General features: G+C 39.2%; 1 protein-coding gene across 4 annotated transcripts; it reads left to right on the forward strand.

The window, feature by feature from the left end:
* Positions 1-256: 256 nt before the first annotated feature.
* IREB2 (iron responsive element binding protein 2) lies at positions 257-25,626 on the forward strand. 4 transcript variants are annotated; one of them, XR_012589111.1, is made up of 23 exons: positions 257-381; positions 1,661-1,750; positions 4,994-5,159; positions 6,375-6,512; positions 8,533-8,754; positions 10,437-10,506; positions 11,742-11,925; positions 12,466-12,605; positions 13,450-13,621; positions 14,960-15,060; positions 15,524-15,640; positions 16,733-16,892; positions 17,749-17,884; positions 18,425-18,509; positions 19,109-19,265; positions 19,536-19,660; positions 19,947-20,051; positions 20,309-20,451; positions 21,617-21,764; positions 21,852-21,974; positions 22,615-22,800; positions 23,430-23,778; positions 24,026-25,626. XR_012589111.1 is itself a non-coding variant. In XM_074601450.1 (22 exons), the coding sequence occupies exons 1-22, from the start codon at positions 363-365 to the stop codon at positions 23,538-23,540; spliced, it is 2,898 nt and encodes a 965-aa protein (XP_074457551.1). In that variant the 5' UTR covers positions 257-362; the 3' UTR covers positions 23,541-25,626. The 4 variants fall into 4 exon arrangements, 2 of the variants coding, with proteins under 2 accessions (XP_074457551.1, XP_074457552.1); XR_012589112.1 differs by lacking the exon at positions 24,026-25,626 and adding an exon at positions 16,298-16,437 and having other exon boundaries at positions 23,430-23,836; XM_074601450.1 differs by having other exon boundaries at positions 23,430-25,626.
* Positions 25,627-25,747: the final 121 nt, after the last annotated feature.

Here is a 25,747-nt window from a genome sequence, read left to right on the forward strand (position 1 = left end):
GGGGCGGCGGCCAATAGGCGACGCCGGCGGCCACGCTCACGCAGGGCCCGCGGGCGCCCCCGCCTCGAGGCGCTTCCCCCGGAGGGCGGCCCCGCGCCCCCCCGCGGCTGCCTCCGTCATCGGCCTCACGAGTATCGCGAGAGCAGGCGGCCTCTCTTCTGGCAAAGTCTCGCGAGATCTCGCGTCCCTTTCTCCTCTGCGCCACGGCAGGGCGGCCCCCAGCTCTCGCGAGACTGCGCCCAGCGCCCCCGCGAAGGCGGGGCGCTGGGCGCAGTCTCGCGAGAGCTGGGGGCCGCCCCGCCCGGGCCCGCTCCCCCCCGACCCCCGCTCCCCTCCCCTCAGAGCTAATATGGTCGCCAGCGATGGACCCTGTCAGGCCAGGTCAGTGGGAGCGGGGTCGCCGCCGCCCTCAGGGGACCCCCGGCGGCCTTGAACTATCGCCTCGCCCCTTCCCCCTCCTCCGCGCCGGCCGGCGGCGGAGCAGCGCGGCCCCCGCCGGTGTGAGGCGATTCGCCTCCCTCTTTGTGCGGGAGCGCGGCCCCGGGCCTGCGGCGGGCGGGACCGGGGCGGACACCACCACCCCCCCGCTGCTCCGGGGCAGCCGGGCCCGTTACCGCCCCCGGCGGCCGCTGCCCCCGCGGCGGGAGGCGCTTTGTTGTCGGGGGCCGGCGGCTGGCCGCGGCGGTACGCCCGTCCCGCCGGGCCTCCCGTTATTCCCGACGACCATTTTTGTGCCTCGTTCTGTTCCCTCCGCCGCAAACGCTGCGGCGAGAGAGGGATGCGGTGCCCATAACGTTGCCTGCTCGTAGGGCCGAGGCCTAAGGTCGGCTTAATTTGGGGGGGTCACGCTAAATTATTTAGATGTTCAAGTGACGCAGTTGTTGTTAGCTGTTGGTGGTGCAGCGTTTGCTTTCCAATGAAAGTATAACTGTAGTGTATTAAGATCAAAGCAAACGGCAAACAAAGGGTGTTCTGCTGCAGATCCAGCGTTTGGTGTTTGTGCTTACAAGGAGCAGCTCGGTGATGTCAGAACTAACACCATTTTCCCCGCTGTTTGTGTGCTAGGCTTTCTCCTTAAACGTTCAGTATCTGAAATTCTTTAGGCCTGAGGGATTATATCACTGGCCCTGTCCCTTTAGTTTGTTAGCAATTGCATTAAAACGTTTTTATGAACCACTGCTTCTCAAGAAGTTATTTATTCTCTGCACCTAATAGCTGTTATGAGGTTTATTTTTGTCTCTTGTTTGCTTGTCATTAGTCAAGGCATTTAATGCTTTATGTTTTCTGCTATATTAAGACCTGTATCTCTTATCTGAGTTGGTGAGGTGCATTTATCCTGTTTTGTAGATGGTAAACTCAGACAATAAAGGTCAAATGTATTCAGGCGTGTGACTATGCTGATTACTTGCATGACCTGTATATACCTGGTATTACAGATACTTTTAAAATTCATCTTAGTCACGCATCTACATCATTAGGTGTCTCAATCCATTTAGAAACCTTTCCATATTATGATGTACTTACAGTCCTAGAGGAACATTATTTTTGGCAAAATCAGAAATAAAAAGCTCTTCTTATGAGTCCTCTATCAGACTCAGACTTTCCATTCTTTTATAGCTGTAACTGGTTTTGTTTGTTTTGGTTTGTTTTTTTCCCCCAGGAAGCCCTTACCAGCCGGTAATTGAAGCATTAGGAAACTATCCGCAAAAGAAGTTCTACAATGTCTCAAAGCTTGGAGGCGCCAAGTATGGTAATGACACTTTTTAGTTGTTTGCAATTACAATGGTACCAGCAGTAAACATGCACCACTTAATGCTGGCAAATGTGAGGAGATGCAGTCGTGAATACTTCAATTCTTAATAGGTATATTTGAAGGCTTATAATTTTCCAATCTGTTACTGCTTTATGAAGTTGGTAGGGGGTAATACTTCATGTAGCTTTTTTTCAGTAAGGGGGAAAGTATCGGTGTTGCTGGAGTTTTCAGCAAAACTCTAAATCACAATAATTTTTCTTTTGGAAAAAATGAAGTGACAGAGAACCTCTATGTAGTATTTAAACAATAAATACAGTTGTTACTGTAATTTTCTACTACTTCTCGGTGTTCTAGTTTTACCTTACCGGCAACTTCATATAGTAGGTATCTGTGTTTACTAGAATATAGCTTCTGTTGCAATTGCTGCAGAAAGGTGAGGTTTTGTGGTGTCCAAACAATTGCTTAATCTCAGCATGTCATTAGTGTGTAATATAACACTAAGTGGTATGTGCCAAAAAGACTTTTATTGGGTCTCTGTGTTTGGGTACCTTTTAAAAAATAAAAAGTATGTGCACTTGTGATGGGCGAGGGGGGTTACATGCAGATGGAGAGAGCTATAGATCAGTGTCAGCTGGAATAGGCTTTACTCTTGCAGATAATCGAAACATACTTTCATTATTCTCTCCCTTTGCTTTCATGTTAAACTAAAATACTTACCTGAGGTACATATTAAAGGTATCTGGGATTATATTTTTTTTCAGTTTTGCTGTTTGTAAAGTCTGTATTACTCTCCTATATTCACAGAATTCATGATGTGTTTCTTAACTAAAAAATTACCAGTGGATATTTCATTTTAAACCCGTATTTGGCCACAGAAATTATTTCCCTATTGTTTGAAGTGAAGAGAGAGGGGAGCTAGTGCACAGTGGCTGATGAAACTTTTGTGCAACAGCTGTCTGCTCTTGCAGATTTCTACAACTTGTAATAATGAAGTTAATCTTTCAGATAAGCACGTACGAAGGAGGTAGAATGCTTCTGTTTGTGGCTTTGTCCAGGAAGAAGCAGTAGTGTGGCAGAAACAAAACCAGTCAGTTCTACAGCAGTTTTTTGAAAAGCCTCATGACAGGAGTGGAAATATAAACAGAAGATACTACTTTCTGCTAAGATGTGCCATAAAGCTTGGAGCAACAGTGGATATTCCTGAAGATATTTGGAGAAGGAGTCTAAATAGATTTGACTAAGCGTGTCTTTGTCTTCTAATAGAAACTTCTGTGCAGAAGTTGGAAGCCTCATATTAACTACGTATTAGCAAGGTATTAAGTAAAATTTAGGCACGGTGTGGGACAGCACTGATAGCGTATCCAGCATCTGGAGTTGCTCATTCCATTTGTTCCTACAACATTAATTTGGGGTTTTACCTGTTTGCCCTCTGCCTTGGTGCTTCTGACTAGAATCTGACAATAAGTGCCTGTTTAAGTTAATCAGATTATGAATATAAATGTTAATTGATTTATTTGCCAGTTTGCTGGGGAGAATCTGATTTTCTAGTGTTTAAAATAGTATTCAGTTATGGGGAAAATGGTAGCTAGAAAGAGCAGAGGGGGCGTCTGGAGATCTAGTCCAGCCTCTTGCTGGGACTAGAGTTAACTTGAAGAGCTGTTCTTGATTGAGCTCTGCAAATCTATGAGGGTGGAGGTTCCGCCACCTCTCTTGATCTTGTGCTTAACCGCCCTCCCTGTGAACTTCTTTTTCCTTCTATCCTGTCACAGTTGTTCTTTCCTGCACCTTGTGACTTTTTTTTTGTCCTTTCACTGTGCACTTCTCAGAAGCCAGGCCTCACCTTCTGTGCAGTTCCCATTAGGTTGTGGGCAACTACAGGTAGCTTGCTTGGCTTTTTCTTCTCAGGGTGAGTGGAGCCAGGTCTCCCAACTGCTCCTGTGTGGCAGATGCAGCAGCCCTGTAACCATCTTGGAAGGCCTCTCGCTGGATGTGATACCATTTCTTGAGATCTGCTGTATCCTGGGAGGCCCAAACTACACACAATATTGCAGATGTGAGCTTGCGAGTGCCTAATAGAGAGTAGGTCTTGCTTGTCCATAGTTGATGGCTGCCAAGCAGCCCATTGGACACTCAGATTTATCATTGTAAGGATGCACTCCCTATTATTTGTAATCCACAAAAAACCCAAACAGTTTCTTCTGGTAACTTGACTTTTAAATAAAGTGAGTGGTGGCATTACAGCTGATCAGACATGTTTTTGGTGACATTCTGATATTATTTTGGGTGATTTGTCTAATTAGACAGCAATGGATAATATCTGAGAAGACACACAATGAGAACAGAATCAGCAAATCCTATATTAATAGTTTGTGGACAAACTTATGGACTAGGTCAAGAACACCAAATCTTACCTCTTTTTGTTAAAGCCTGAACTTAATTGATTCACCCTCTTCTTCCAACTTACTTTTTTAATATTTCTTACTGTTCTCATAGAGTCATTTGCCTGCTTGAATGGTGCTGAAAATAATGGGGTTTGGGGAGAAATGTGAATTAATGTTGATGTTTTTGTTTGCAGGTAGTAGTGACGTCTGTTGCTTTTTTCTCCTCCCACGTTTTACATTCTCACTTCCAGTTTCCTAAATTTTCTTGTGCCAGAAAGTTGCTTCTAGTCAATACCTTAATCCAGATCAGTAACAAACGAACTAAAGTTGTATTTAGGGAAATGTCATTCTTCTTTATAGTTAATGAAATGTGTTTAATTTTAGGGCACATGGCAGAATACTTTCTGGTCTGACATTGGATGCTTTTGGCTTGATATCTCAAGTAATGAAATCGTGAAATTTACAGTTAATTTTTTAATATTCTAATTGTTGTTGCTTTTTTACCCACTGTGATCAGTAAACTCAGCTCTAGATTCCTTATATCTCCCTCCTGCCAGCCTAGCATACCTTCTTAAATGTCACAGTCATAACACAGTGCGGTCAAGCTATTGGTATCTTCTGTTCAAATCCCATATGATAATTCATCTTCTGCAGTGTATACATTTTGCAACTTGCTGTTCCATATTGTGTAATAACGATCTTTCCAAAGGCAACTGGAAAAGCAGGCTCCTGTAGCTCTCATCCCTCCAATCCCTAGCAAAGTCGAATTTGTTAGAATTGCGAGATTGTAATTTTTTTAAAAAACTTCATAAGTTGAAAGTGTTGTACTAATTAAGTCAGTTACTTTGCTTTACCCTAGATACTCTGCCTTATTCCATACGAGTGTTGTTTGAATCCAGCATCCGTAACTGCGATGGATTCTTAGTGAAAGAAACAGATGCTATGAACATCTTAGACTGGAAAACAAAACAGAATAATGTTGAAGTGCCCTTCTGTCCTGCCAGAGTTGTTCTTCAAGACTTCACGTAAGTGTGTGTGTGCACACGTGCCGAAAACTCTGAAATAATCTGTGTAAACTCACTGAGTTGTATGTACAGTTCTTTGGCTTGAAAATAAGTAGCACCTAGCCTTTTGATACTGGCGTATCTCTCTTTCTTAGTAGAAACCTGTGCACTGCTTTTGCTGTCCAGTAGATTCCTTGTGATAATTACATGTGATGCTGGGGTAGGAATTGTTCCATGGGATACCCTGGTTTTAGTGCAGGCTGGCGAGGCTGTAGCTGTTGGCCTACAAGGAACACTTTACAGGCCAAGAGCCAAAACACAAATGGAAGTGGTGACATTTTGGCTGTAGCCAGATGGCTGACAGTTCATTGAAATATGTAGAATTCTTACTTGAGATAACTGAAGATTAAATATTGCCTACTCCACAAGTATATGTAATCCAATTGAATCCATAAATAATACATATATTTAAAAGAAGTCTCTTAGGATATTGACTTTCTTTGTGATTTGAGCATGGCATAGCTAAAAGGGCAGTCCTTCTCCAATTTGCAAATACTAAATTTAGACTGTTGTGCTGACTCATTAACTATATATTTATCAATAAGTGAGATAATTAAAAAAGGAATTGTGATAATAATAAAAATGAGGTAACTTCTGCTTAGAAAACTAGGTCAGGAAGATTTATATAGTACTGTGTTAGATAAACATTGTCCTCATCTCAGTTTTGTACTTCAGGCACACTTGTCTATGGAATAGCAACAAGAACGTTTTTGTAAAACACCATGAGCTTCAAAAATGGCTGGCTCTGTGAGAAGAGTAATAATACATGCTGAGGTGTTCAAATGTGTAGCACGAGCATTGTTTGCATAGCAAGGTTCTATCGTAAAGATAAAAAGTACCTCCAAATGAGTTTTGTTGTAAAGTACCATCACACTTCAGAAGCATAGCAAGACAAAAGAGAAATTAATTCTCCTCTTCAAGACATTTCTATGTTCTTGTTTAGTCTGTTATCTTCAGGCATGCTGTTGCTTGTTGTGAATGAGTACCAACTCCGTTAACTTTCAAAAAATGTTTCAAGCTCTTTAAAATTTAGAGAATAGAATAGTAGGGGTTTATTATCTGAACTAGAACTTAGGTAGATCTAGACTTAAATAAAGTTAAAATTAAAAAGACGCTTGTATATTTAGTGAGTTAATGTCCCATGCTGTTGCACTATTTTGTTTTTCTGTCTGTTAGGGGAATTCCGGCAATGGTGGATTTTGCTGCCATGAGGGAAGCAGTGAGAAATGCTGGAGGAGATCCCGTGAAAGTCAATCCTGCCTGCCCAACTGATCTTACTGTTGACCATTCTCTGCAGATTGATTTCAGCAAATGGTAACATACCTCACTTTTTTAATGAACCGTATGTTTTTTCTGATACTGAAGTACGGATTACTCTGGTCTTGTGACTCTCTCATCAAATCATTTATCATGTGTGGATCCCTGAAACTACACCTGATGGTATCTGAAAGAGGGCTGAATAAAAATGCATAAAATAATACTCTTGGAGGGGAGAAGGAATGGTTATGAGGGGTTATGGATAAGGCTGACTGACAACCTGAATTCTGGGCAAGAGATTGCTGAAATAACTGGATTTGTTGTGGTTTCCAGAAAATAATGTGTCTTGAGAGAATGAGGCAGAGGGAGTTTGTAATTTCGCTTTGCCCTGTTCTTCCTGTTGATGTTAAACACAACTTTTTTTTTTTTTTAAATGTAGCTGCCTTGTCACAGCTCCAGAGAAACGGCTTGCAATCCTACTGGTCATACTGAAAGACTGTCATTTCAGCCCACAGTTTAGGACTGATTTTTTTTATATTTCTTTTTTATGGGCCTGGATTTTACAACAGATTGAAAAAGGCTGCATGTATTTGCAGAGAGAGAAGTGTAATTGTAGGAGTCTGGAAAAGTATTGGAACTGGAAAACTAACAGCGTGGTTTTCCTTTTCTGACAGGCAGTAATGTAATGAAAACAGCCTGGGGCTGCATTTTGCTAGAAACATAATACTGCAGAAGAGGAAAAAGCTTGCATTTTATTCAGTGTTTGCTGAAGTAAACACTAAGTAAATAATGCAGTTCCCCCTCTACATTCTGCCCTGCCCCCTCCATCATGGAGCCTTTCAAACTCATGCAGAATTCTGTAAATTACTCTTTGGGAATTTTAAAAGTTCATGGGGAAGAAAAGCCTGTGGTCAAATGGACATGGGTGTATGAGTCATTTCTGTAGATGTTCCAAATACATATAGGATTTCAGTTTGGTTAGAATAGTGAAGAGGAAGAAGCCACAAATCATGTGTGGTGTTGCGTATGTGTTGTTGCGGTCCTGTGGTCTGTCTGTTCTTGTGTCTGGAGGGACAGCCGATTCGATTGCAATTAGGCTAGCCTAAAATTATCAGAAAGACCAAGTGTTGGCAAGAGGTCTCAACATGCTGCTTTGTAATGATAAATCCGGCTGCTGGAGTCTTGCTTTTAGAAAGCTCACAGGATCTCAGCAGCTGCTGCCCTGTGATAAAAACCATTCGCTTACAGGATGGTTTGTGCTGCTTTTATACAGCTTCCACCTCCTGCTGATCAGGGGCTGGTGGGCTAAGTTGGGATTTAGACAGGGTATCCTCTGAGGCCAGGCAATATCCTGCAATTTGATAACTAAGTATCTTTTCTGTGTTACTAAAGCAGAAGAAAGGAGTGGTTTTTAATTAGGAATCCATGATTTGGTAGATACTGAGAGGTTAAGAGTCATTCACGTTTCACAGAAGATTTTTTGCTCTCATGTGAAGACTGCATATTGTACAAATAGAAGGTTGTGTACAATATGGACTTTTTTAAAAAAACAAACAACACTTTTCTGTCTTACTTCTGACTATGTAAAATTTATCTGAGCCTTTGAGAATTTGTATAAAAAGCCTAATTAAATAATAAAGTTATGTTTCTTGCCTTGAGAAAGCTCTGTCTGTAATCATTCCTCTGTGGATTTAACAGAACATGTACAGCACTGTCTTAAAAAAAGAAACATGTTCAGCAAGTCCAGCACTTGAATGAGGCTCTACCCACACCTTCAAAGTTTTGAACCCTGAGTTTAGCCTTTGCAACATTGTTTATAAAGATTTCTGGTCTGTTGTGAACAAATTGTTTATCTGGTGTTTATCTTTCAGACAATCCAGTTCTCTTCATTTACCTACTGCGACATTACATTACTTAACTAAGTTATCCAGTGGTAGTTTACTAGGGTTGTAGTAAAATAACTTTTTTTTTTCAGATAATATTTTATAATCTGTTGAAGGGATTGCAAAGAAACAGAGGAGGAGAAAAAAGAGCAAAATTCCTAATGTCTAAATTATTGTTCTATTTAATGTTACAGTGCAATACAGAATGCTCCAAATCCTGGAGGTGGTGATTCACAGAAGCCGATGGCAAAGCTTTCTCCACTGAAAGCGCAGCCTCGGAAGCTGCCTTGCAGGGGCCAGACTGGCTGCAAGGGGCCCTGTAGCGCCGGAGATTCGAGTCGCAACTCAGGACAATTTTCTGCGCAGATTGAGAACACACCTCTCCTCTGTCCTTTCCATCTTCAGCCGGTGCCTGAGTATGAAAGCTTCCTTTTTTTAATTATCTGCACCCTTCTGTGTTGTTAAGCACTGCCTATAGATACATGATTATTTATTTTTTTCCTAACATCCTTCTGTATTCTTCTCCATATGTGCCATAGACAGGTTTCAGCATCTAGAAGAAGGTCTGATGTAGCAGATTTGAATTAGTCTATGATAATTTTCTTTTACAGGAAGGGCTTTACTAAACAGTGCAAATGGCCAACTGGGTGACTCATGGCTGTGAATTTTAAATTAAATTTTGAGACCTCCCTCATTTCTTTACAAGGACAACAAAGCATAGGAGTGATCCTGTGTATGTTACAAAGTAAACTTCAATGAATAAATCAATGAAGCACTGATTTATTTCTAAAAGTAAATTCTAGTTTTTCTGTGTGAACTTTTCAAAAGTCTCTGTCTTTTAAAGAAGAACTAAGAACTAGCCTGTACATCATCCCCCAGCTTCCATGGAATCTCACAGTCCATCTGTCATTGAGTTGAAATTCAATGAATATCCTGCCTGTGTGTAATGGCCTGGGGGAACCTCATCTATCTGCCTCTTCCAGATTTTCAATATTATTAACCGATCACTGCATACCATTCCATCTATGACAATTACATGGTATCATCCTTCTCTTTCAGCTGCCACCTCTTTTGTCTGGTAGACTGTTCAGATCCCTATCTTCCTGTGCTGGACAGGTGTAGACTTTAAAAGCTGATCAAATCTGTATCCCACAGTGGCGTGATATGCTAATTGTCCTGGTGATTTTATAGATATGCAAATATTCCTGCTCAGTAGAGGCATAGGAATGCAGAATTAGTGATGGTTTCAGCAATATTCTGAATATTCTGGCAGCAAAACAGCAGTGGTATTTATTAAGCTGCTGTGTGAATGATGACTGTCCCTCGGGGCTTTGCAAAGCAGTGTAGCCACTAACCTTCTGATGCTGCAGAGAAGAAAGGGAAGGGTCATGATGTAAAATACACCTCTAGAAAATTGAGGATGGACTTCCTTCCTGATACAAAGCAAGTGTGTTCCCTTCCTTGTCCACCTTCGCAAAGCAGAGGTTATTAATCTTAAATTGTGGATTACTCCTTTTTAATGAGTATCAGTATCTTATGAAAATAACACTTACTAAGAAAAGATGGTTCATATTATAAGACTGTACTGATGAATACTTGTGAAGAAAATAATCGTGTCTTGGAGGGAAAAAATACAGAAATGGAGGGTGGTTACAATCACCCTGATGTTCTACTCAGTTGCCGATGGGCTAGTACTGAACAGAGAGGGTGTTTTTACCTGAACTAGTGAACATTGTGGTTCTTTACTATATCGAATCTTGAGGTGTGCAACCTAATGATTAGGGGAGGAAAAAAAGCTTCTGTGTATTATAGTACATGTTTGGATTAGATATCTTAAAATGAGTATTTTTGAGATCAAATGCTTTATGCAAACTATGCCTAGAATAACTATGTTCTCAAGCACAGCACAGATGAAATCAGTTATTTTTCACTGTTTACAGAAAGCTTGCTGCAAGGGGGGAATTATCTTTGTTCTAACAAACCACTTCAAATTGTGCTGCAGGCTTAAATGAGTCTTTCATCAAACAACCAAAATAACTTTTTCTTCTGTAATTTGAAATAAACTATGACAGCGCTTGTAAACTTGCTATCTTCCTAGGCCTGAGACAGTATTGAAAAATCAAGAGTTGGAATTTGGCAGAAATAGAGAGAGGCTTCAGTTTTTTAAGGTATGTCTGTGTACCTGTGGGCTTTGTATTGTGTTGTGGTTTTATGTCTGTGTACCTGTGGGCTTTGTATTGTGTTGTGGTTTGGTTGTTTTAAGAGCTTGCTCCATTTGTCTGCCAGTTTAGATGACAAATTTAATATAATCATTTGGAAATGTCAGACTCTCAAATCTGAATTTAATGTGGGGACAGAAAATTGGCTGATAACATGGTTTGTGACTTTAAATCTAAAAATTGTTAGGCAACAGAAGCTCTAAACCTAGGTGTTGCTTAAAGGGGAGATAATTTTTTGTAATTCTGACTTGAAAAAGTTCAGAGTGTTTGATTCGGTTCTTGTCAGCATGAAGATAGCGGACAAAGCAGGTATTTATGAAGCATTAGTCTTTTTAATGCTTTTTAATGAGCTCAGTGCCTTAGGTCATGATGCGTTTCTGAATAAAAGGTTTTTATCCATATTTCTATTACAAATCGTACTGAAGTTGTAAGTGTTGAACAGAGGCGGATGTTGGGACATTGCTGCTCTGAAACTAGACAGCAGTACCAGTAAACTCGTTTTTAATGGAAGTCTTGTGTGGTGAATATCAACTTCTGTGTTGTTAGCCAGGCATCTGCGACATTGGTATTTGATCCTCATCCACGTGGTTTAGGAATCTGATGCAACGCTCTAAAAATCTTTTCATGTAGGTAGACTTGGAGGTTTCTTTCTGAGAGTTGTAAATTAGCTTTTACATATTAAAGAGGGGAACTGCCAAGCTGGATCTTGTTACAAGTTTTCATGTCGGCTTTTTTAAATCTAGCATCCCGAGTTTGCATGGTAGCAAGACATTTTTCTAAATTGCATCTTCAGTATCATCACAGAGCATCAAACCTAAACTAAGTTCTGCTATAAATGCAAGCGCTCGGGTTCTGTCACCTAAATAATAGTCTTAGCTGTGCCCGAAATCAGTTGTGTGAACTGGAAGGTAAGATTTATGCAACCCTGCTTTTGACAGGTAGGTATGAATTATTGATTCAGCCTTCAACAGGAGCTGAATGAATGGCTTTGTTGATGATTAAGAATGTACAGAGTCCAAGGGGATCACATACCTCTGTTTGACAAATGAGCAAAAGCCATTTTCGTAAATAGCAAGTCCTGTTTTATTGCATATTAGTTGTGTCTTTTTAGTTATGTTCTAAGAACTGAATATACCTCTGAAAAAATGCACCTTTTTTTTTTTCTCATTTTGGAAAAATTATAGTGGAGTTCAAAGGTTTTCAAGAATATTTCCGTAATTCCACCTGAGACTGGAATGGCACATCAAGTTAATTTGGAATATTTGTCAAGAGTTGTTTTTGATGTTAAAGATTTCCTATATCCAGATAGCGTGGTTGGCACAGATTCTCATACAACCATGGTAAATGGTTTGGGTATCTTGGGCTGGGGTAAGTATGCTCAGAATAATTTGATAGCACTTTGAAAGGTGTACTAAAGCATTGCTGAGAAATACTCTCTTCCCACTGGATGTTTCTATCTCAAGCATAACAAACTCTGCCTTGAATTATTCTTCAGAATGTTGAGATTATTTTTAGACAAAAACAAACACTTCTTTCCATTGATAAAATGTTTTTTGTAATTTAAAGAGAAAATAACCAAGACCCAATTGATATTCAAATAACTGTTGTTTGTACATGCAGTATAAAATTTGTATGAAGGTTTCTTTTCTCTTGAACATTTAATTTTAGATATAAAATATTTTCTGGTTGACCGTGAAGTCTGACTTCAGAGGTAGTCTTGCTTGATTTTATTTTTCATGTAAAATATTTAACAGAACTTCTGCATTTATTGCTGTAGCCTTTAGGCTTAATAGGAAGGATTTGATTAGATTAGATTTATCAGATTAGAAGAATATAGATTAGCTACCTCAATGTATTTAGTGTCAGTTACTTAAACTGATGAAAAGCAACCTAATATTCTCCTTCCAGGTGTCGGGGGTATTGAGACAGAAGCAGTCATGCTGGGGATGCCGGTTACTCTCACTTTGCCTGAGGTCGCTGGGTGTGAGCTGACAGGCACAGCCAGCCCACTCGCTACGTCCATAGATATTGTTCTAAGCATTACAAAGGTAAGCGTTTGATGCCTTTTCAAACAAAGAAAAGTTTGTTGCAAGTTTCACCAGTGATGTTTGAGAACTGAATGAAATGGGAGTATTTTTAGTATACCTTCAGTCATGGCAGTGCAGGAAGACACAAATAATCTCTAACTGGTTTTATTTAATAGTCCTCCAGAGTAGTGTTTTTTTTTCTTTTCCCTCTGTAGTGGTTAGATTACAGGCCATCTTTCACTAAAAAATAGGTAAAAAACCCCGAAAACTATGTGTGCAGGGTTGGGGGCAGGGGATAGAAGCTGTGTTTTCCATTTTTCTCCTGCTGACAGCATGTAGGCTGCTTCTCTAGTGCAAAAACTTTTTCTGGATACCCTCGATACCCTTTTTGTTCTGAAATACTCCTGCAAGACACAAGGCCTACCTCTGGTTGCAAGCTGGTAGAACTCAAGAATGTATTTTCGGAAGAGAGGGTTTTGCCAGGGTGGCCTGAACTGTCAGTGTTGTAGTAGCTGCAGAGCTAGTGTCAAAGCATTGACAAGATGCGACTGCTTTGAAAATACATTCTTCTTCCTGGCATGATGCTTTAAGAAGTGTGTATTTGTCCTCAACTAGGAAATCTGAAGACCTCGGTTGCAGGTGGAGCTGTGTTTTATTTTCTGAACTTCCAGTGTAGACTTTTAGAGCCCAGTATGTTAATGGGACTTGGGGTTTGTTTTTTGGTTGGTTTTTTTGCCAACATGGGCCTTAAGGTTTCAGCTTTTTGTTTTAAATGTTCATGACTGGATAATTGTGAATTGCTGGAACAAATACTGCTTGCATTGTACCTCTTCACATAACAAATGTTGTGTATTCTTTTAAACAGCAACTTAGGCAAGCCGATGTCGCTGGAAAATTTGTTGAGTTTTTTGGGAGTGGAGTTTCCCAGCTGTCTGTAGCAGACCGAACCACAATAGCAAATATGTGTCCTGAATATGGTGCTATTCTGAGCTTTTTCCCTGTTGATAATGTGACGTTGAAGCACTTAAAGCATACAGGTAAAGATGAAATTAAAATAGTGATTCATTGTAATAGTGTCTTAGATACGATGTGTGGCAGTACATTTTTTTGCTTAAAACTCTGTAGTTCTTAAACGGTGACTTTCTGCAGAGTTCTGACGTGGATTTAGTTTGTAATATTCTTCCATACGGTAACAGGCTGTGTCATAGAATATACTTGGCTACAACTTTTATCCTGTAGAATCTCATGCACCTGAGTAATACCTACCACAAAAACTGTACTGCACATATCTACTGTTGGCTAGTTTTGTGGGAGGCGTAGTACGTGGCATTTGGGTCTGAGTTATTTACCTGCTTTATTGGCTGTAGCCTGTCTGTCTCTGTATCCCCTGTATTTACCTGGGGCTGTGGTTTTTGTATGCGCAACACCAGCATGTGGAAAGCTGACTTGCACTTGGGGTTTGTGTCCAGTCTGGTTCATTTGTCTGATACCTGATTTACCAACATCATGTTGTTTTTCAATGTCCAGAGTCCTTGTTTTTGAAAGCATAGGTAAACTGTTAAAAGAAAAGTTTTAACAACACTCTCACTTATATTTTGAAAAGTGTATGGAATATAAATCTTCTTGATATGGAATGAATCTCTTAACCACCTGTAGATTCCCTACAAAATCAAAATCTAAAATGATTACTAGAAATAAGTGAAACTGCAAAACAAATCACAACGGGTTTCTGATTCTTTCAACAATGAATTTTTTTTTCTTTTGAAGAGTCTTATTTCACTGGCATTTCCAGCTAAGCTGGAGGATGTAAGTTCCTTGTCAAGCTACTGCAAATAGAGAAAGCCACAGGGTAAAAGATGTCAAAAAAAACCTCGTCCACATTAGTAAGCCTTTCTGATGATGAAATCTGTCACTCTCAAATAAGAGTTAAACATTTTTAATTTAATAACAAACATGTTTTGTCTGGTCAGTGCAGAGCAAATGAAACAGTAGCAAGTAATACTGGCTGTTATCAACTAAGCACGTGATCTGTATTAAACAAGTAAATCTTAACAGAGAAAAGCTTTATGAACTTCAGGGACAAATCTGTAAATTTAATTAGAGTTACAGCTGCTGGAGTTGAAACAGCTTATTTTGTTCCTTGATATAAGAAGGGAAGTTAAGCTAATCTAAAAAAAAAAAAATAAATTTAAAAGTACTTTAATTTGTGTGTCATTCCTGAATAGCTCCTGGAGGCTGGGTTATGGAAGTGCCTTGAAAAAATACTTTGGATGACATGCTTAAACAGTCTTAATTTCTGAGAACTAGGCGGGGGTGTGTGGGTGTATTTATTTTTTTAATGTGACTTTTCTCATGTTTGAAATAACCTTCCTAAGGTTTTGACGAGGCCAAGCTTGAGGTCATGGAAGCATATCTTAAAGCTGTGAAGTTATTTAGAAATGATGAGAGTTCTTCCAGAGAACCTGAGTATTCCCAGGTATGCTCGAAGTGACTTGTTTCTGTGTGTTTGACTCTCATAATAACTAACTAATGCTGATTTAACAATTTTGTCTCTTGCTGTAATTTTCATTGTTTTAATAAAAGTTGTATTTATTAACTCACAATTTTGGGCTGCAGAGTACGTTTGCAAAATATAAAGGGGGTGGTGGAAAGAAGGGAAGTACAATAATGTTCATGGCAACTACCATACTGAATTCCTGTCATTCCTGAGTGATCAGGTAAGTCTTAGGGATGGTACAAAGTTAGGGATAATGTTAAAACACTTCGAATAAGATGAAGAGCCTTTTACAGTGGGCAGTCTTGAAAATGAAAGTCCAGAGTTTTAATGTCTCGGAACATTCAGATTTTAAACCCAAGAGGTCCTGAATGTCTCAAGAGTACATTGAATGGAATGTTGGGCTGGGGTTGATAATGCATGCTTTTCTGTTTCTTTTCTTTAGGTAGTGCAAATTAGTCTAAGTTCTATAATTCCATATGTCAGTGGACCCAAGAGGTCCCAAGATCGAGTGGCTGTTAATAACATGAAAAGTGACTTCCAAGCCTGCTTAAATGAAAAGGTTTGTACAACTGATGTACTCTTCAAAAGGTGCTTCCAATAATCTGTGTGAATTAATGTTATGTTAGTTATACCTTGCACACCTGCTGTGAGCCCTCCTTATTACTCTATAATAAACAGCTGATCCAATGATACTCTTTTCTTGCTTGACAAGTATCCCAGGGATAATAGCTGATAAATCATAGGTGTGTTTGTCAGGAACATGAATTTCCAAAAATCCTTAATTTCACAGTTTAGATTGCGAGAGAGGAAAAACTTAAAGTAACAAAAAGCATAAACTTGGGAAACATTTTCTCATTTTCAGAGTTTTTTAAACAGATGCATTTTACTTAATTTCCAAAACAGAATTACCCCAAGAAAAGAAAATTCAGTGTATCTTAAAGGAGGTGCAGAAGGACTTCCAAGATTCCTAGCTAATCAGTGCTCTGGGTTCTTAGCAAATGATTTTTGCTTGCAGCTTAGCTTGACTTCATAGAGGAAGTGTTTTTACTCCGAAGGTGATATTTTTGGTTATGGATACGCATAGGTATCTAAGAACGCAGATAGTACAGGAGTGCATCTTAATTTTTAGTGTTTATCATTAAAGTTGAAGACTGGCAGCAGTATTAGAAACATAGACATTTAGACACACTGTAAAAATTCTTTCTGTTGGTTTTAGTGTTTCTGGCTTGTAATGAGGTGTATAATACGGAGTGATCGGTTGTGCTGGAGAGAGAAATCCTAACTGATCATGGGTCACGGAGTGGCTGAGGTTGAAAGGGACCTCTGGAGGATGACTGAGTGCTGAAGAGCTGGAGGGTGTGATATGTTAATTGACCTAGTGTGCTTTTAGTTATAATCCTCTTCCGAGTAAAATCTTGTGTGTGCTTCTATTTTGGAAACAAGTATTGTATAGAATTAGACATGTAGTTGTAAGGGGTTGCTCTTTCATGTATGTGTAGAGGCATGAACTGAGGGCTGCTTTTAAAATCTGTTTAAGGGCTCCTAATGGGACAGCCTCATATTATTTTAAAATGAGGGTTTTACTTGGGCTTGCTGTAATGTCGTACTTTCTGTATTGTGATAACTGCTAACATGTATTTTTGTCATCTAGTCTGGTGTTAAAGGCTTTCAGATTGCAGTTGAGAAACAGAATGACATTGTACCTGTTCAGTATGAAGGAAACGAATACAAGCTATCTCATGGCTGCATTGTCATTGCTGCAGTAATCAGCTGTACAAACAACTGTAATCCATCTGTCATGCTTGCTGCAGGTATGTTGTGATAGTGACAACTAACTTGATCCTAATGCTCCTGTGTCTACACAGCCTTTACTTTCACTTGTGTAGGTTGTCTGCAATGACTTGATTTAAAGGAAGCTGTAAACTTTTAACCTTAAACTCCTGGTCTGTTCTGGAGGTTATATAATGAAAGTTACTTTTCAATAATACAATCTCAAAATTTGTGTCATAAAGCAATATTAATGATAGTAATTACAAAGTATTTACGTTTGGTAGTATTTGAACAGGTAACCGGTTTTAGGACTCTCTTCAGGTGGATGCACACAGTGACACAATTGGTGCAGGAGGTGGGCTTTATCTTTGACTCCCTCCTGGATGACAGTAGCTTGAGCTATAGTTAGCTGCAGAGTCTGGAGAGAAAATCCGTGTTGCTGAGCAGTTCTGCACTTTAGCCACTAGTTAAGGAGTACATGCCATACCTTTGCTAGCTGCATGCCGTTTTCCCAGAACGGCTAATCCTCTCTCAGACCTTGCTTGCTTCTTTGGAGGTCCTCTGTGGCCAAGGCAAGCTTCCCTTTGAGGCTGTGCGGCCTTTGTCAGAAGAAGAATAAATGGATTTGCACTGTCAGCTACAACATGGGAAAGAGATTTTTCTTACCGAAAAGAAAATGGCTATCTAAATTACAGGAATGGGAATGAAAACCTGAATGGTATTGTTATGAATTAAGAAACTTTATTCAGGCAAGTAGTTGCTTTAATAATTTAATAAACTGAAGGTCTGCTCATCCTCTGGGGGGGGGGTTGTGCTTAATTTAACTAAGGTAGCATCATATAGATGTTCTTTTAAGGGATATACAAAACATAAGCTGTCTTCTTTCTTTCTTGGTAGGACTCCTGGCTAAAAAAGCTGTTGAAGCTGGCCTAGTGGTTAAGCCCTACATCAGAACAAGTTTGTCGCCGGGCAGTGGAATGGTTACACATTACCTCAGTTCAAGTGGAGTGTTACCGTACCTCAGTAAGCTTGGGTAAGTTGTGACTCCTACTTCATTTGTCACTCCAGGAAAATAGTACGCAGGGGGCTTATTCAGGTTGATAAATACAGTTGCTGTTCATTTTGGGTTGGCTAGGTTTTAACTTACTAGATTGTCATTTTAACTACTTGCTGACTTAAAGTTGTGTTTTACTCCAGTTTATTCTCACCTTATGATTTACTATATGTAGATATCTACCTCATCTGAGCTCTGTTTTTTCAGTAGCAATCTAGTTAATTGTGCCTTACAAAACAGGATGCTGTGCTCTGTGGGGAATGTTACTGCCTTTGCTTTGCCATTACTTATGGAACTAACATCTTGAGATATTTTGAGTTATCTTGACCAACTACAAAAAAGTTACCTTGTACCTTCCCACTGGCATCAGTGAGATGTAGCGGCTGCTGTTCACTTCCTGAAAAGTCTCATTGTCAAAGGAGAAAAAAGAAAAATCTTCTTAGTGATTCCTAATGAAATAAAAAGCTGTTTTGCTAATGATCATTTCATGTGCTACTTGATTGTTTTTTTCCAATGCAGGTTTGAGATTGTCGGTTATGGGTGTTCAACCTGTGTTGGAAACACTGCCCCCTTGCCAGAAGCCATCAGGAATGCAATAAAGCAGGTAAAGCTCTACAGCTTGTTGAATACAGAAATATAGTTCTCACCCAGCTAAGTGATCAAGAAATATAGTAAAATATACTTTATTGTTGGTTTGGACTTCGCATGACATATCTGCATGTCAGAGGGAGACAATGGTAATTGATTGCTATGTACAGGAAACATAATAAATAGTATTTGTAGCATACAGATATAAATTACAAGATAAATACATAGGATCTCATTTTATGGAAGATGCAATGTGTAGATTTTGTATCATAAATGAAGAGGAGGATTTTAAGAGTTATGTGCTTGAGTGATTTTTAACTAGCAGTGTCTAAACAGCTGCAGTGTTTTTCTCCTGTGAAGCAGAAGAAAAATACAGGAAATAAAAGGCAGGAGAGGAGCTCACTGAACTGACTGGAGGACACATCCAGAGGTCAAGAGTGAAAAAGGAGGAGAAGGAGAAAGGGTAGCAGGAGAGAACAAAATGCCTTTAAACTGAAGCGTTAGAATAAACATTTGAAGTGGAGTGCTAAAAGTGAATCCTAGTCAACAAAAAATAGCACAAGCTGTTGAAGTACCACAGAGTCCTAGAAAAATATATCTGAGTCTGCTTTTCAGGGTGAAATAATTGCCTGTGGAGTATTGTCCGGAACAAAGAACTTTGAAGGTCGTCTCTGTGACTGTGTCCGTGCCAACTACCTTGCTTCTCCACCGCTAGTTGTTGCTTACGCTATTGCAGGCACGGTTAGAATAGACTTTGAAACTGAGCCTTTGGGTAAGTATTTCCTCACGTCTTCCATTTCTGCATCTAATGCATATGTAGAAGAGGTTTCTTCACGTGGATTTCAGCATGCATTTCTTTGGAAAAAAGCACACTTCTGTTTGGTGTTGCTCATAGCTAAAGCAAAGCATCCACTTAACTGATGAAATTCTTTGCATATCTGGTACCATCTCTGAAGACTTGAATATGTACGTATTTATATTCTAATATAAAGTCTAATATTTTATTCTTCTAAATTACTGTTCTGTTTAAAATCTTACTCAGGCACTGGCTTTAATGGCAAAAGTATTTACCTACGAGATATTTGGCCCACCCGAAGAGAACTTCACACAGTGGAGGAAGAGTGTGTGATATCATCCATGTTTAAGGAATTGAAAGAAAAAATGGAGGTAAGAATGGTCTTTTGTTCTACATAAGATTGTGTTTCATTGTAGCTTTATAATGTCTTCCAGTGGAATGTGGTTGGTTTGTCAGTTATTTCCATTACTGTAAAGGAGGACTTAAGTGAGAATGATACTTGTATTAAATAGTGATTTTTAAGTAACATCCAATGAGGTAACTCATAGTATGTAAGAGGAATTAAAAGGAAAATCAACAGGAGTCTTTGGTTTCAGAATGTATAAAAGATCATAAACCGATTTGTCTGTTCTTTTTGGTTAATTTTCTCTTTTGTAGAAAGGAAATAAACGATGGAATTCACTGGAAACACCTGAGTCAACTTTATTTCCCTGGGATTTAAAATCTACTTATATCAGATGTCCTTCCTTTTTTGATAAACTTGTAAGTACATTGGACACCAGATTATATGCATTACATTTAAGTAAAGGAATAGCTATTCCAGTAAAGCTTCAATGTTAAAGTAATGAATTTGATTATCACTCATTTTTCAGTCTTTTAAATACTATTTCTATCTCTGGAATGAGTGGAGCCTGTACATTATATGCTGTCCTGTATTACAGATACGTTTTATGTCTCTAAGGATCTTAGAAGAAAAATGTGTTTCTTTTGTTGTTGTTCCCCACCCCTTCCCTTTTTAGGCCAAAGAACCAGTTTCACCACAACCGATTGAAAATGCCCATGTCTTGCTCTATTTGGGAGATTCTGTAACGACAGATCACATATCCCCTGCTGGGAGCATTGCAAGGAGTAGTGCTGCTGCTAAGTATCTGACCAACAAAGGGTAAGGACTTCTCCTATTACACAGCTCTAATGATATCAGAACTGCTTCACGTGCCAAATAACTGGGCAGCACTGTTGCTTTCCTTTATAAATGCCTGTCTGCAACAAGTGGAGATAGTACACAGATAAGCAAAATTGTAACTGTTACTGGCGTTCATAAGTAATCACTTGTCTTGCAATCCCAGTAATCACCTTTCTTGTGTTCTCTGTCTAAGGCTACAACAAACAGCTGAGACACGCTCTTAAAGAACTCATTCTCATAGCTGTTGCTACAGTAATATCTGCTGCCAAATGCATGCCAAAGCAGAAATAATGTACTGATTTACAAATCAGGTGACTGATGTTCTGTTAATGTGAGGTTAGTCACCGTTACTGTCATCGGCCTCAGGCCACCAGAAAGATGCGCAGAACAGATCAGAAGCTTTAGAAACGTACAGAGTTTAAAAAATGAAGGCCAGTTTTATAAATAGATGTGAGTGATGCTGTGACTTACCTCTGCATCAGCGAGCATCCTGCAGTGGTAGTGGGTGCTTTTCACTGCTCCTGAAATCCTAAAAAGACGCAGAATGCAGTGCAGTGCTGAGCTAGTCAGGGTCACACCTCTGCTGAGGGTTTTGGAAATTATATTGTTGGGTTGTATTGCAAAGGTGTGTTATTACAGTATCAGTGAAGCACAACAAAATAATAGCCTGTGGTGTGGACTCTTCTTTCTAATGAAAGTCTGAATGAGTAGTATTACAAGAAAAAAAGAATTAATGGGCCTTTAATCCCAGGATGGTTGTTTGATTTACGAGTAAAACTCTTGTTTTGGTACAACGCTTGTCAATAAATATGCTGGTGGAGGTAAGAGGATTAGTAAACAGGCTTGTTTTCTAGAACAGTCTCCCCATAATTCTTCTGTAAGTACCATACTACTCATAGCACTTTATAATGAAGTCATAGAAAACAAATTTAAAATGGCAGTTTTCCTCATGAATAATCTAGCAATTATTTACACATTTTGTTCGTAATTTATAATGATTATATTTGTTGGATGAGTAGTTCTTTACATCTTGCACTGAAAACTTAGAGATGCTGCAATAATTAGCATAAAAATCATAATATTGTTTTAAACAAGATAGTCTTAAAAAATACTGATTCCCTTTTAAATATGCTTTTAATTCTAGACTCACACCTCGTGAATTCAACTCTTACGGAGCTCGAAGAGGTAACGATGCTGTGATGACAAGAGGTACCTTTGCAAATATCAAGCTTCTGAATAAGTTCATAGGAAAACCAGCTCCTAAAACAATTCACTTCCCATCAGGACAAACGGTAAAATATATTTGTTTGTGTAGCTGCTCTGAAATTGTGATACAGCTTTAGAACTTGCTCAGACTATTTCACTTTGTTATTCCACAGCTAGACGTGTTTGAAGCAGCGGAGTTGTACCAGAAAGAAGGCATCCCTGTAATTATTCTAGCAGGAAAGAAGTATGGACTGGGTAGCTCAAGAGACTGGGCTGCAAAAGGGCCTTTTTTACTGGTACTGTTGGTTTGTTTGGGTTTGGGGGCGTGGTTTTGTTTTTTTCTGGTAAAACATGTTGTTTAGTTTTAGGCATGAATGTGTTTAGAAACTGTCCTTAGTCTTAAATTTCCACTCAATAATTTCTTTGCTAGAACCTTCATAGAATAGAATCACTAGTCAGGATAAATCTGAATTTCCTAAGTATGTAATTTACCGTCTTGGACTCCAGACTTTTAGGTAAATTAGACATTTATCTAGTGCTGACTTCTGTTCAGTCTCTGTGGGGTATTAAATATCTAGCTATTGGAGACCTAATTTCCACTAATATTCAGCATGTATTCTGAGTCAGCCAGTTACTCATGTGGCGTAATGGAAGCAATTACATTCAGTCTGGCATTTCCTGCCTGCTAACTGCAGCACGGTCACTGTCTGTTATACAGCTCCCTTGCATGCTGGATGGGCCCTGCTCTGGCTCATTGACTGTCCTCTAGCTGTAAAGCGAAAAGGCTCTACCTACTTACAGGACTCTACAAAGCACACTCTCTTTACTCTTCTGTTTGAATTGCAAGATTTTTGGACATAATGTGTATTTGAAGCTTACTTTTGCATTTCACTGTGACTACTGTACTGAAATATAAAATCATTTGTATTTTTGCAGGGCGTGAAAGCTGTCCTAGCTGAAAGCTATGAGAAGGTTCATAAAAGTCAGTTGATTGGAATTGGTATAGCTCCACTTCAGTTTCTTCCTGGGGAAAATCCAAGTACTTTGGGTCTCACTGGCAGAGAGCAATTTTCTATATTGTTCCCTCCAGAGCTGTCGCCCGGAATGACTTTGGATATTAAGGTATCTTTGCAATATTTTCTTTAATTTCTCTGCTGAATGTGATGGTGATTGAAAGCACAGAAAGGAAAGTTAATCCTGATGAATGAAAGCAGGAAAAACCAAAACTTCATTCTCTTTGAAAGTAAGCTTATAGTCTTGCCCAAAGTTTGTCATGGCTACTGAAGTTTCCCAAAGTACAGATCTATGCAACTTATTATGCAACCTGAAATTCTTGATTGTTCTTTTGGGCATTGTTTTCCCCCACATGGGCACTGTATTAGGGGAGAATTGTGTCTCATCTCTCATTCAGGCCCTTTTAAAGACAAGGGTGCAACTATTTGAGAGAAGCTTCAGCTTCCCATTCTGTGTGAAGGAACCGTACACCCAAAATACTTTCTGCCATCTTAGGGAAATAGCGTTTTCTTTGTTATCGATAGGTATGTAGCATGTTCCCAGACAGATCTAAACTGTGCAGTACAATAAGCCTTTATTCTGTTCCCAGCGGTGTCTCGGCTCTGTGGTGGCAGATAAGCAGGTTGAATTTGCTTGTATTCAGCAAAGCTTGGGGTTAGAATCTTAACTGAGAATAAGCAAGGGGAAGTGAAAGCAAAACTCTTAATTGGTCTCTCTTTCTTGCTTTTGTTTTGAAGACAAGCACTGGAAAAGTATTCAGCGTGATTGCCTTGTTTGAAAACGATATGGAGATAACTTTATACAAATATGGTGGAAGTCTAAACTTTGTGGCTCGAAGATTCTTATAGTAGCTACTGACTCTATGGGTACCTTGCATAACTGGTAATTCTGAAAATGCCTTGTGTGAACCCAGGAATCTGTACTGTGGAACTGCAAACAGTCCTAGTGTGCTCAAAGTTACTTCGTCCATGGATGTAAAAGATTGTGAATCATTGTAACTGCAACAAGATCCTTCCTGATTTTAAATAATATTCTAATGGTGCTATTAAACATTGCTAAAGTCAACGTGTATTGTGGCAGAGAGCTGTAAGTATGGAGGGGATGTTTTATCAGACCATTTTGTAAATAAACTATGCGAAATCTGAAACTGATTGTGCTGAAGATTATTATGTAAGAAGATTTTTCTGCAGTTGTTTCCACTGTAAATCTGTGTACTGCTGTTTGTTGGTTAAAGGGTAGCACATAGTATGGAATGTTAAAGGCCAAACAGAATTTTTTTTTTTGCATCTGGCGCTTAAAACAGATACTCAGTTTTGAATTTCTTGCTCTTTAGGTTATGTGCTGAACAAAAAGCAAGTCCACATGAGGCCCATGGTATCCTGTATCACAGATCGTGACTTTCTTACCTTTATTATGGAATTATATTTCATCTGGATCCAGACTTAAAACTGCTCACGCTATGAAATATTGTGTGCTTAGAAGTATGGGAAACATCTCTGCATTTAAAACAAAACAAAAAAAACCCCAAACAAACAAAAAAACCACAAACAAACCAAAAAGCTCACAATTATTTTGTTCATGCAAGTTAAGTGTAGCACCCCAGCATTTTGGCAAGCTGCAGTGTCCTTCGATTGAAGTTTGTCATATGTACTGCAAGGGATGCAGTTTGTCATTTCTGGCATCGGTTTTTACTGTACTGTCTGCAATATCATTAGACCAAGTACCTCCCCGTAGTATTTTAACCTTTAAAAATCTTAAAAACATTTATTAGAGTTGTTTAAATTCCTCTGCTTTAAGAACGACCTATGTCTAATAAGTTATACTGACGTGTCAAATCTTAGGTAGTGGAGGCAGCCGTGCTGCCTGTTAATGCTTTCTGATGTGCCGTTAGTTTACAGCTCTCCCAGACAAGCATCAGATTCCTCTGCTGAAGATCCCAGAACACGGAACAAATCGGGCTCTTTCACACCATTGCAGCTTCATAGATTTAGTTGTCAACACATTGACGGTAAACCCCCTGTTCCATATTTAATATTAACAGAAGATGCGGAGTTTCTGGAAAAGTGCTTGTTTCACCACGTAACTAAGCATTGGCAGCTTCTCATCTGTGCAAGTGACTCGTCAGCTTCGAGATGCTCTTTCTGCGCTCCTATGTTCTGAAAAGCTTCATAATACCGCTGACAGTTTATGTAGAGATTAATTTCTTTTGGAGAACAAAACTGCAATAACTTGCCTATGAATTGTCAAGATTCTGCTTTAAGATTTTTTGCTCTTGGGAAACGTCTTAAGTATCAAAACTTCCAGGAGGACTGTATTAGCTTTACTACATGTGCTTTCAATTTATAACCAGACACTAAGCTAGCTGACTTGCGAACTAACAGATGCACCATTCAAATCTTTAAATAGTATGCTTCTGACATTCCTTTCAAAAACAAAACAAAAACCCTGACATAATTATTACAATATATTAATTTTTTGTCACTTCAAATGCCAAATTAATTTGACTTTATTGGCATAACTTTGATACACCTTTTTTATTTTACTGGACAAAGTTCCCTGAAGTTTTAAACACTGTATAATCTGTTGTTACATTTCACTAGTTTTGCTGTGGTTTTCTTTTAGTCAAGATAAAAGCCATTCCAGTGACTCCTACCACTGATATGGGTGATAAATCAATGCATTTTTTTAATACTATATTCAACTGAACGCTGAATGAGTTTCCGTTCTGTGGTACGCTTTTGCTAATTTTATCCAGAGTTATTGAGCAAATCTTATTTCTTGTACAACAGCGTCTAATAGTATTTTTTTTTTCCCAGCTCAAAGGCATGTTCTTGATTTAGTTCAAGAAAATGCATGTTCATTATTGGGGAGCAAATAGGAATTTAGTGCTGGCACGTAATGCAGATGATAAATAAAAACACAACTAAAAGCCTATTTACAGCTCGTGTAACTGCTGATGCTTGAAGGGAAGGCAGCCTCCCACCCTCTCTAGCGCAGTAACACACTCCTTGCTTCAGAAGGTAAATGTCAGGAGCCACATCAAGGTAAATCAGTG

This window comes from Larus michahellis, chromosome 9, assembly GCF_964199755.1.
Source record: "Larus michahellis chromosome 9, bLarMic1.1, whole genome shotgun sequence".
Taxonomy (NCBI): domain Eukaryota; kingdom Metazoa; phylum Chordata; class Aves; order Charadriiformes; family Laridae; genus Larus; species Larus michahellis.